Genomic DNA, 12,167 nt, shown 5'->3' with positions numbered 1-12,167 from the left:
GATTAAGAAGAGTAGACAAACTAGTAAGGATGACCAATATCAAGCTAGTCCTACTTGGTTGACATGATTCTTCTACACTCAATGGGTTTTTATGTGTTTAACTGTATGCCTAACCAATAGGATATATTTATCATGTAGAGATACAAAGGTTGATGTCTGACCACGGATTAATTCATACCTTAGAAATAACAACCTTTAATATTGGCATGGTAATTGGATAGTAGTTGGCTCTAGGAAAAGTAAATAGGATTGTTGTTGGTGGATTCATAACGTTAGACTTCCATTGTTTCTTAATTTCTTCTTGTGTCATGTGTTTACTTTAATTCATTGTCTTTTATTTTTCTTGTTAATTATAGTTTTAATCAATTATATAATTCAATCTATCATTTGTTTGTTTAAGTAAGTTTAGTGTGATTAATTAGTTAAATTGATGTTAAAGTAATCCATGTGGATCGACCTCGTATTTGCATATATTACTACAATTGATTCGTGCGCTTGTGAATTTAATTTGGTTTAAATTAATCTATTATTTAGGTTAGTTTAAATATGCCACCACTCATTTTTAAACAACCGAAGTAAAGAGAAAATCAAATACGCGAAATATGGCAAACTTTCGATTTGAACAATTGAGCGACAAGAGAAGCAATACCAACTTGTCTAGGCTCTTATCAGAATTCGTCTAGACTTACGTAAATAACTAGTTATAAACTTAGAAAGAATCCCTGTCTATTCGGTCAGAAGTTGCGCCAATGGGTTAGCAAGGTTAGATCTTATGAAAAGGTTGTTAAAATTTCATGTGGATCGTTGATTGTGTGAATTATTGAAGGGCCTCGCCTTGTTGCACGCAAGCTTGTATTTGTAAAAGCAATATGCGTGATGGCCCCATTGAACACACACACACTCTCTCTCTAATCTCTATGGCGATGACCTTATAAAAATTTATTTCAACCATAAGCTATTGGCCAATAGCAAAACTTACAACTTTTTCCTTATCTTTTGATATATACCTTCAAAGAACCATGCAGTACCCAACTCTAGCCGTAGGAAGTCTTTTGGTAATTATCAATATTGTTTCTTTGATTTTCCATTCATCCGTGAAATTTCTTCTTTGATTTCCCTCCATCTTATCTTACAAATTTAAATGCAAATAATAACACACTACTTTAACTTACTTATATATGTTCAAATTTATCTATTCCTCGATGGACATGCATGATATTTATTATCGAGTTTGATCATCAGCATGAATCATGAGTGTCGTCAATTTACTCACAAACGGATAAAATCGAGACATCAGAGTGTGGGCCTAATGGAGTAAAGTTCATCATGACCATGACCTAAGACTACAGATCAAGGAATGTAATGTGTGGATGCCTCTGGATCCGGATGGTTGCATCTGCGAGAGCTTTCTTTTCTGTCACAACAACTCCCTTTACGTCGATGCCCCGCAATTCACCATATGATTGTGGGCTTGAGGGACACACAGTCCACTTTTCTTTTTATCTTTTATCTTTTTTCGTTTTTGCCCCTCAAAAATAGGCAAATTGGCTCGCCTTCAACTACAGATAATTAGTTGATCGATGAAATGTCTCCAGAGTCGTTGACGTCCAAATCATAATAATTGAAATCAATTAATTTTATACAAAAATCTGCAGATGAGGTCTTTCAAGTTTCGAGTGATTTCTTAATTCATGTCCTCTAATATTAATCCAACAAAATGAGACGATGTCACGTATTCTCAATTTTTTAAAACGTAAATCATGTTAATTATTGAAAAATATATGTTATATTAATATGAAGCATCAGTTCACTAGTTGTAAGAAACGGACTATCAATATTAAGACGCGTGCACGATCCATCATTTTCTCAACGGTCATCTCCTCATATTTTTGTCAAATTTCATATTGATGTAGGAATAAAGAAGCAAACAGCTGGTGGAGAAATTATTAGATAGTACAGTATTACAGCATCACCATACAGTACTTCCAATCAAAATTTGACGCACGTTCAATAGTTATTCAGCTGGACTTAATACTTATTTTAACATAAAAAATGAAATTTAAAAAAAAAAAAAAAAAAAAAACATGTAGAAAGTAAAATATCCCATAACCACCTCCCTCCCCGATGATTCCCAACCCCGTCCACAGCCACTGCCTGACCAGTGACCAACGTTGGGTCACGTTGAACCCAGATCGTTGGGTCTGCCAAGAACCCACACCGTGGGAACTCGTTGGAACTACCACTACATTTCGTCGAAGAAAGACGACCTGTTCGAAACCGCACCCGCACTCGACCTTCATCACGCTCGCATCACCACCGCTCCTGCTGCTTCACGATTTCCCAGAACCTGCACTACACCATCCCGCTGCACCACAAACACTACCTTGCGTCTGTCGTGCTGGAACACCCCACCATCACCTGCATGACCCACCGCCGCCGCACAACCATCAATTTGGACAACTAATTAGAGAAAAGGGTCAGGTCCTTCCAGTTCATTGCCGTATTGCAATACGGGTCGCACAACCACAAAACCATCAATACGGGTCTGATCGATTGAGAATTGCCATTACTCTTTCCGACTCTGATATTGATTGAGAATTGCAGAGAGAGGTCGGAGAAGAAAGGGAAAGCCCACAGCGGCAGCCATGGCTGCAGACCTTTTTTTTAATTTCCTTTTTCAAAAAAATTATTTTGTAAGATTAAAATAAATATTTAACGAAAATTAATGAAAATGGTTTGAAAATTTTAAATGTTCACAATAAGGATGAAATAAAAAATAAAATAAATAGTATCATGTTTGATTTTTTAGTATAAAAATATAATTTTTCATTAAAATGAATAATACCGTAAATTTCCTGTTAAAACTTCGAATATTTAATTTAATTGTAACTAAATTGTATATGTGGCAGATTTCGAGTGAAAGTATTCCAGCTGACGTGGTGATACGGTATCACTCCATAATTTTTCCAGCTGGTGAGATCCAAGTAAGTCCCTCCAGGCAGGCCCACCACAAGCTGACAATGTCAATGTGGTAACGTTATTGAATCGATTCAGTGGGCACTGAACCCTTCCACATTTTGTGTTAACATTCATCTTTATACATCTGCTTATTTGGCAGAAAAAAAATAGAAAGATTAGAACAAGCTCTCGATAAGAAAATATAAAATCAAAAAATCAAAAACTAAAATTAATATTAAATAAGTTGTACTACTTTTTTATTTTTTAGTATATCGATATTTTGAACGAAGAGTTCGGTTAAGCCACACAATAAACAACCTTAATTTAGTATCAAATTCATTATCTAAGAGATTCGAACCTAAAATCTCTCATTTTCAAATAAAGAAGAATACCACCAGACTATAGTACTAAGTAGCATGCTACTTTTGTTATAATATCACAAGTTAAAAGTCTAATTACATTAAGAGAGATCATTGACATTCCTATCTCGACCAGTCAAGCCTCCCTTCTTTTCCACCTCTACGCATGTTGACATGTTGCTCTACTTATCACTCCAACTCCATGTTACTCTTCTCTTACACACATGTACAACAATCTACGGTACATGGATCCAAGTTATCGTCCAGAGAAATGTTGGTTCCTTGGGCATTTTCTTACATGTCTTAATTTGCTTCTTAAATAGTCAATGTATTCAACATTCATAATCGGATTTACAATCATGATCGACCAGTTTTTATAAATGCACGCATGCTAAAGGCTTATGCTTTTATATATTTATATATATATATCACACAAAGAGAATACAAGGGAACAACAAATATCTTACTAATCAACAATAATGTTTATGTCACATACAAAAGAAATCAAAGGTCCTTCCAAAACAGAGAGAACCTTAGAACGGCAACGCTAGACAACCTGGTAAATGATCGCAGTCTCTCTCAAAATAAAACGGCAAATAAACCACCCATCACAAAAACAAGGAAAAATAACAAGCCACAAATGACACCACCATAACCACTCTTTCCGAACACAAGACAAGATTATGTATGTGTTTTTTCTTTCTTAATCCCTTAATTAGTAGGAAGGAGTATCCTTCTCTTTCTCCTTGATGTCCTTGTGTTCTTCCTCGGTCTTGGAATGGTATCCTGGAAGCTTTTCCTTGATCTTCTCCAAAATACCCTTCTTTTCCTTGGGCTCTTCGCCAGCTTCATAAGAGGCTGCTACCGGTGGCTCCGCCGCATGTTTGTCGTCACTGTGCTGTTCGTGCGAAGCAGCACCAACTGGAACCTCCTCAGTCTTCTTGTGGCCAGGTAGCTTTTCCTTGATCTTCTCGAGGAAACCCTTCTTTTCCTCAGTTGGGGAGTCGGTTGGCTCTTCGTGGTGATGAACAACCGGAGGTGGAGCTTGATGATGATGTTCCTCCTCATACACCTTCTCCACCGGGACAGCCGTGTCCTCCTCCTTGTGATAGCCTTCTTCCTTGTGCTCATCACCGGAGATCTTCTCCTTGATCTTATCCGTCAATCCCTTCTTTTCTTTCCTCTTCTTCTTCTTCTCTTCATCTTCCTCCTCATCACTTGACTGCAAATATTCAGAGTTATTTCCAACAGTTTAGACAAACTAAATTTTAAGTTAGGGAAATCAAGAAGAAAAAGTACAAATGTTATGTGAAGGGATACAGTCGACAAGAACACTACGTGATTACACGTGGCGTATGCAGAAAAACCCTCATCTATAAAGCCAAACCAAGAAATGCCAGCTGGAAGATCTTGAAGTGATTATTTTTTTTTATGAGCCTAAAGTAAATCGCTTGTAATAAAAAATCAATTTATGAACACTTACAGAGCTAGAGCTGCTGTCAGATCGGTGAAGCTTCTGCAGGAGAGTCTCGTGCTTCTTCTCCTTGTCCTCCTCCTTTTCTACTTTGTTGTATGATGATGCATGCTGATCGTGATGATCGGAGATCTTGACTTTCTCATCAAACTCAGCGACGTTCACCTGATCCCCTTGCTGATAAGGAGTTGGCTTCTCCGCCTCTTTCTTCCCCAAGAAATCAAACAACCCACGATCCTTGGTCTCGCCTGCACCCGATCCCTCCTCGTAATCCCCAGTCTTCCTCTCGTACTCGTGTTCATCGCTCTTCTTGTTGTACTCCTCCGCCATTCTTTTCTTAATATCAAATCACAACTTACTACTTAATGAATAATGATTTTGTAAAGAGAGCAGATGAAATATTGCTTTGATGTTCTTTGCTTATGCAGAGAGTGAGCTTTTTATAGCATCCAACCACACGCATATGACGCGATTAAGTTAAAATATATTATATAAACGGGAATGTGATATCCACACATCATTTTTTATTTTTCACACATTTCGTATTAATTTTTATCATTGGATATTTTTTAATTCATTCAATTCAATGATAAAAAATTAAAAAAAATGTGAGAAAAAAAAAAAAAAAAAGTGTAAATAGCATATCGTTATATAAACTAATGCATTCATTAATAAAATAAATGTGAGTAGTGGCAAAACCTAATCCTACTTCTTTCAATATTCCATATTTCTTTTTGATAAGATACACCAAAAATGCTGTGCCATTCCCCTTCTTTCCAATTGCAACCGACCGACGTGGTACAAAGGAGATAGGAGAATTGGCATCCGCACAACTTTCCACTCGCCATGGATGGCCGACACGTGTCTGGATGGTGTATGTGCCAGTTAGGCGGGGCGAGTGTGCTCTCCCTGCTGGCAAAGCAAAGAATGGGAAGGAAATCAATCAAACAGTCGAAAGGCGAAAGAAGAAAGTAGAAAAGATGCGAAGGAGGAGGGCATGGACCAATAAGGGCCTGCAACGTGTAAGAAGAACGTGAAGGGATGCAATTGCGGGACCCCAGAGTGTCGGCTTTGTTTGGATGAATGCGAGAAGGTCGGTTTGATGGAGTGGCCCACGTGGCAGTCGTCGGAAAAAGGGAGGGGTTTTTCGAGATTTGTGACTGGTAGGTGCACGAGAACTAATCATGGTGGGCCATTTTAGTATTCATCAGCGTGATGAACGGTTATCATCTTGCTACATGTTGGTGGGGTACAGAGTACAGAGGGCAAGCATTATTTTGTGGCCCTTGCTTTTTACCACTTGCCGCACTTCTCGAAATATCGCATCAGGGCGCCGTATCATTTTGGTTTAGTTAAGCCCAAAACTCAATCAATAGAATAGGATGAGGATCCCATCCGGATCTAAATGGTAGGGATTTTAGGGATTCTTACATTTTAACTGTTCATCGTATATTATACGATTAGTTTTCGTCAAGTATTATTTGTATTTAATTTTAAATAATTTTTAATCAATAATATACGATAAACAATTAGGACGTGAGGGTTCATACCATTTAGATCTGGATGGCATCCTCGTCCAATAGAATATAACTTAAGTACCATTTTTGGACGGTCTGCACCTGACATTGCCACGTGTCCTATGCACGTGACTTGTACTCTTTGTCTAATATTTTTTTTTAACTTTAAGATGAATATGTAGTTTGATTTATTTGTACGTCTTAATAATTTGTTAAATTGCATATTTTTTAAAATTTAAATATACTACATAATTTTTCACTTTTAATCATGTTATTTCAAACATTTTTTAATAATAAAAAAATTTACGTCCTTATTGTAACTTTATTGAAAGAATAGAAATATGTAAATATTTTAAATATCAAAATTGAAAAAGTTGTCAAATTTTTCAAGATACTTTTAGTAAAATTGTCAAATGATATACGTACATATTTTTTCACATACCACATCGATACAATATTTTATTAACGTATAATAGAATAAAAATAGTGTTCAATATAAAGACATAATCGACAAAACTAACGATGATGCACATATTAAAAGTTTATGGGAGCTTAGAAATGAAGGCTTTGAAAATAATTTTATTTTTGAAAAGATAAGAGAAACTGAAAGTATCTGATTTATGGTGTTTACCAAATTGAAAATGCTATTAGTGAGCACTATCAAAACATATATAATGATAAAAGCATACAAGAATGGCAATCATTGCCCCCAACCATAAATCAAACTTGTATTTTGGGTTTTTTTTGCCTATTTCGGTCTCTGCGAACCAACCGACTTCACCGCCCATGTTCCGCCATGTGTATTTTCGTTATACGTTCGAGGGCATTTTATTCAAGTTTAAGGAGAGATTTTTCAATATGATCGGCACACGAAATGATACACCACATATCACTATACAAATGATGAGATACGTGCGTTAAAAAGTTAATAGCTTAAAAAATAAAATTTTTCACCACTTACATAAAAATACTTGATGTAGCACCCGTGTTCCGGTCATAATAAAAAATTTCTGAAGTCCAAGAACTTCAGATGAATCGATCATGAAGAAAACTTTCCTCTCTTAATCATTTGTCCTTAATCCTTTACAATATGGTAGGAGTGGGTAAGATTTAGAATATAGTGATTTTTAATTCAATCCAATCCAATTCCTAGCCACCAAGTTATGGTATGTTTAAGATCAATCAAATTCGACCATTTCTGTCATCCATCCTTTATGGTATGTAGTCCATATAGTCCATGGAGGTTGGAAACAAACAATAGAGCAAAAATATATGTAAACACAAACATCCACACAAAAAGCATACCGCAAACTGAATGAAGAAAAATCATACTTCTTCAACTAAATTTATGAGTGAGAGAGGATGACGAATAAATAACTCCCAATCACTTTTGCACTTCCAAGGACAGAATTAAGCAACAACTAAACAAGGCTGAAATAAACACCACCTGACCAAATGAGTTCAGTTCAGTTCAGCTGACAATGGATTCCATCCAGCTGCTCAAATCAATGATCCAATCAACTGCAATCCATCCATTATGCACAACCCAAACCCAGGATTCTTCATACTTGAACTCCTCCGTCTACGTTGGGTTTTGATTTTGCTGTCTTAATGTAGCTTATTAGAGATTCCCCAGCACCACTTAAACCTTTCCTCCCAACCAACCTCACCCCAAATTCCACATTTATCATTCTCATCTTGTTCCCATCACCCTCTACCTCACTCAACTTCATTGCCTGATTCCTCGAAATCAAGCCATACAGACAAAGAGAGAGACGTGATCCCACCTCCATATTTCCCACTCCAAATTTCACCCTCAACAGCGAGTTGGCAGAATCAAACTCATTTGACCGAGGATCAAACAAAACGGAGAAGCTCCCACATCTTACGTCGGGGGTGTCAAATAACTTATTCAAATCGTCCATTTCATCACCAACATTACTTGGTTTTTCCAACGGGATAATTGACCGCTTTTTGGCTACTCTCAGTATGTTAGCAGCCTCTCTCATCCCACTCAGAAAAGCTCCATGCATTGTTGCCGGATACTGCTTGTTAGTGGCCTCCCCAGCAAAGAACACTCTCCCATCCCCAATACTCTCTGCCAGAATATCATAATCATCTCCTGAAGAACCTACTGCAACGTAAGAATACGAACCGTATGCAAAGTCGTCCTTCCCCCACCGAGTGCACACTGCCTGAATAGGTTCCGGAACAGCAATCCCTTTCGGGTTGAAAATACCCCTTAATATGTCCAACACCCTATTCACAGACTCAACAGGAGACATCAACTCAAACTTAATTGCAGCATCTCCAGCCACAAGAGCAACCAGAAGAGGCCCTCCTGATACAGAAGAGTAGCTATAAAACAGAAAGAACTCGCCTCTCATTCTCGGATCCTCAGTCAAATGCCCAAAAGTATCAATATCTCCACCCCAGAAGTTATAAGGGAACAATATGGCAACCTTATTCAGTAATCCAAATCCTATACTCTGAATTGCATCCTTCTTCCTTTGTGGAAGCTGAGGGACAAATTCAATGGAACCCTTCTTAAGCACGCCTAATGGGACTGTGCAAAGAACCATGTCCCCACGAAACTCCTGCCCGTTTGCATAAACCAAAACCCCATCAGAACCGTACCGAATACTCTGCACAGTCCTTTCATAGAAGATTGGAAGGCCCTCTGCAAGGGACCGCACAAAAGTCTCATTGCCTCCCGGGATAAAACAATGGTCACCTCCCATCTCATAGGGATCATCCTGATCCCAATAGGCCATGGACAAATTGGACATCAAGGAAGCATTAGCATATTCCAAATTAGCAAGATGCCAGTCCAAGAGCATTCTCTCCTGCGGGTCTCGTGCAACACTATAAACGCGTCGAAAAGCTTCCAACGCAGTCCCTAATGGAACATCTACGGACTTAACTTCTTCAATCATTGCGTGCCTAAGCTTACAAACTCTATCTAACAACTTATTAAAAGAAGCCTCTATACTAGAATCCATCTCAGAATTCACAGTTTTCCCATCTGGTAAATAGAGCGGGCAAATATCCCTCACCTTATGAAGAGGCAAACCCAGTTGCCTAGCTAAAACTCCGAGCGGGTTTCCATTGATTCCGGTGAGAACACTTCCCCCGAGATCCGCTGCAGCCTCCACTCCCTCGCGCTCGCCCACCATCTTCCTCGTCTTCACGCGACCACCAGGCCTGCTTCTACCTTCCAAGACCACAACTTTGAAGCCCAAAAACACCAATTGCCTCGCCGCCACCAAACCCGCCAAGCCAGCCCCCACAATGACCACATTGCCCCTCTCGGCCCCGTCAAACGACCTCAATTTTGCATCTTTCACCGCCGGTGCAAGCCCGAAGTTGATGTAGCCGTGCTCCACCAGAAAGTCGTAAGCTGAGTCGACCAGGGCTTTGTGCTCCGAGCGAATCGACTCCAGCGCCAGCTCCCGGGTTAACCAGAAAGACACATTTGACCTCCACCGAGACAGAATGTGGTTCCTCACGACGATATAGTTGGCTTGCTCAACGCCGCCGATGGTGGGGACCACGTTGGCCTCAATTTCCTCCTCAGTGAGTGAGTCGACCGGAAACCCCACTGAGATTGCGATTAGGGCTTCGACGTCTACGTCTTTGTTAAGGTCGGTGCGGCGGTTCTTGGCCAACGATGGAGAGCCATTGAGCTCCGTGAAGAACTTCTTCCTGCGACGGCGTCTCTTCGCTGGCAGACCGGGTTCAGCTGGGCCCGGTTCGATAGGGTTTTGGAGGTGCTGTTGATCGAGAAGGGTGTCTTCGCCTTCGAGAATGGGCTCGGATGAGTCATCTTGAGAGTCCGAAACGGGGGCTTCGAGAGTCGTTTGGGGAGGTGCCGACGGGTTTTCCGACGAGTGGTTTTCGTGAGGGGTCGAGCTTGAGGGAGTGAGGTCGGTTTCCGGCGACGAGTCATCGAAGACGACGTCGTTAGGGGGATTATCGGAGGGGTTTTGGGGGTTGTCCGTTGTTTCCATGTGGGAATGTCATTCATTCGGCTCCACTGCAAATGTGTTCTGTCTTTAACTTGAACCGAATTTTAGGGCTTTCGGATTCAAAAAAACTTCCATATCAAAAAGAGTTGTGGGGCTTTGGAACTTAAGAAGGCCCAGCTTTACCCCAAACACAAGAGAAATGGGCCGGGTGAAAAGCCCGCCTTAAGTTTAACTTTTTGTTTTTTTTTCTTCCGCCAAAAGTCATCACAAATAAGGATTTGACTACAATACTTACCGAGAAAGTCATGATCACAAGATTTGAAATTACCTCCCTCTCTAGTAGATTTGATGCTTGGTAGTTGATTGTTCAAGTATCATGGTAGCGATTTTAATGTATGAAACTTATTTTAGGAGTATGTGTAAGTAAAAGATTGTGTGACACATTTAGCGGGTGATACAATTATTTGTATATTAATTCATGATAAATAAACAGTAGTAAGTATTGTGAATTTTATTTTATCAAATTTACCTAAACTTGTATACTGATTTTGATTATTATTTATTTATTTATTTAATATTTGTAGAAGGGTATTAAAATTTTTCCATAACAAGTTTCACTTCTCAAGCTTCCAAAAATGCTTCAAGTAAAATTAAAACAACCAAGTTATGTTTGCATGTACTTAGAATGAAATTAGCGTTATTCGAGTTGATTAAGTGAGTGAGATTGGATATAAGGATACTATAACACTACATACGTGACCCAAAAGAGTAGAAGAATGAAAGTTATTATGTGAAATACAATGCATAATAAACGTATAATCTCTAAAATATAAATCAATCTGTTGTAACGTGAACTACAATAGTGAAGCACAGTAAACCATTATCCCGACAATGAGTCAAGATACAAAACTTCAAATACTTGATAATAATTTCATAAGCTATTACTTTCCTTGCCCATCCGTCTACGAATAATTGTGTTATTGATTGTCATACTCTCTTTAGACCCAAGCACGACTCCTTGCCGTTGACGGTCCATGATGGAAGGGCTTTAGCTTAGTCTTCTTTATTTACTTCATTTTTTATATACGGTCAACAAAATTTCATGACCGCCAAATTATATGGTTGGAATCAGTTTGTTTAATCGCAAAGGTAAATCAACCACCGGGCGATCGAGTGACACAAGGCAAAGTGCTCTTTCTATAAAGATTTATGGGCTGGTGGTTCAAACTTTCGAATGAGATCGAAGAAGATTGAAGATGAGATTTATGCAGAGTGAAATGTTATGTATGAGAGAAAAAAAAAGATACGAGAGATAAAATAGAGGACATATATGTATGGGAAAAGGAAAGAATATCATAGTTGCAAGAAAAAGTATAAGTTGATGAAACAAGAAAAGCATCCACTTAACAAAAATAGGATGTGCTTAGGGTTTTAAGCTTTCAAATTTGTTTGATGTGGTGGTATATTTAGGTGAAGGTTGATGTATGCTTTTGCCCAATGAAATGGACCAATGCTACATGTAAATGTCTAAATTTGTACCAAAAATATTCGAGGGTGTCAATTTGGTTCAGTTGAACCAAACATTTTGATATCTAAACCGCAACCAAATCTATTAATGTTAATTCGTTATGGTCTACAATTAGTATATTAGAAAAAAATTAGAATAAATGGCTGGTTCAACCGATTTTTGTTAGAAAAAAAACCCGACATACCAAATTGTACCATAAAACCATGCTATTTGAGTAACTCATATGGGGATTTGGATACCATACGGATCCAAATTGTGGGGATCCTAAGGGTCATCATATCTTAGTCATTTATCGTGCATTGTGCGGTCATAAATCATTTGACTTTTTTTATTTAAAATTAAATACAAATAATACGTGACAAA

At 38.5% G+C, this 12,167-nt stretch overlaps 2 protein-coding genes across 2 annotated transcripts; both read right to left on the bottom strand.

Moving 5' to 3' along the window:
• Nucleotides 1-3,759: 3,759 nt before the first annotated feature.
• LOC137717233 (dehydrin ERD14-like) lies at nt 3,760-5,219 on the bottom strand. Its single transcript, XM_068456529.1, has 2 exons — nt 4,801-5,219; nt 3,760-4,539 (listed from the first exon to the last, which is right to left on the bottom strand). Exons 1-2 carry the CDS (start codon nt 5,119-5,121, stop codon nt 4,033-4,035), a joined length of 828 nt encoding a protein of 275 aa, XP_068312630.1. The 5' UTR covers nt 5,122-5,219; the 3' UTR covers nt 3,760-4,032.
• Nucleotides 5,220-7,557: 2,338 nt separating this feature from the next.
• LOC137717547 (lysine-specific histone demethylase 1 homolog 1-like) lies at nt 7,558-10,349 on the bottom strand. The gene has a single exon (XM_068456945.1). The coding sequence runs from the start codon at nt 10,316-10,318 to the stop codon at nt 7,871-7,873; it is 2,448 nt and encodes an 815-aa protein (XP_068313046.1). The 5' UTR covers nt 10,319-10,349; the 3' UTR covers nt 7,558-7,870.
• Between the last annotated feature and the right edge of the window lie 1,818 nt (nt 10,350-12,167).

The sequence above is a fragment of the Pyrus communis genome, chromosome 15 (assembly GCF_963583255.1).
Source record: "Pyrus communis chromosome 15, drPyrComm1.1, whole genome shotgun sequence".
NCBI classification, from domain to species: Eukaryota; Viridiplantae; Streptophyta; class Magnoliopsida; order Rosales; family Rosaceae; genus Pyrus; species Pyrus communis.
This window is presented reverse-complemented; position numbering and strand designations above follow the sequence as displayed.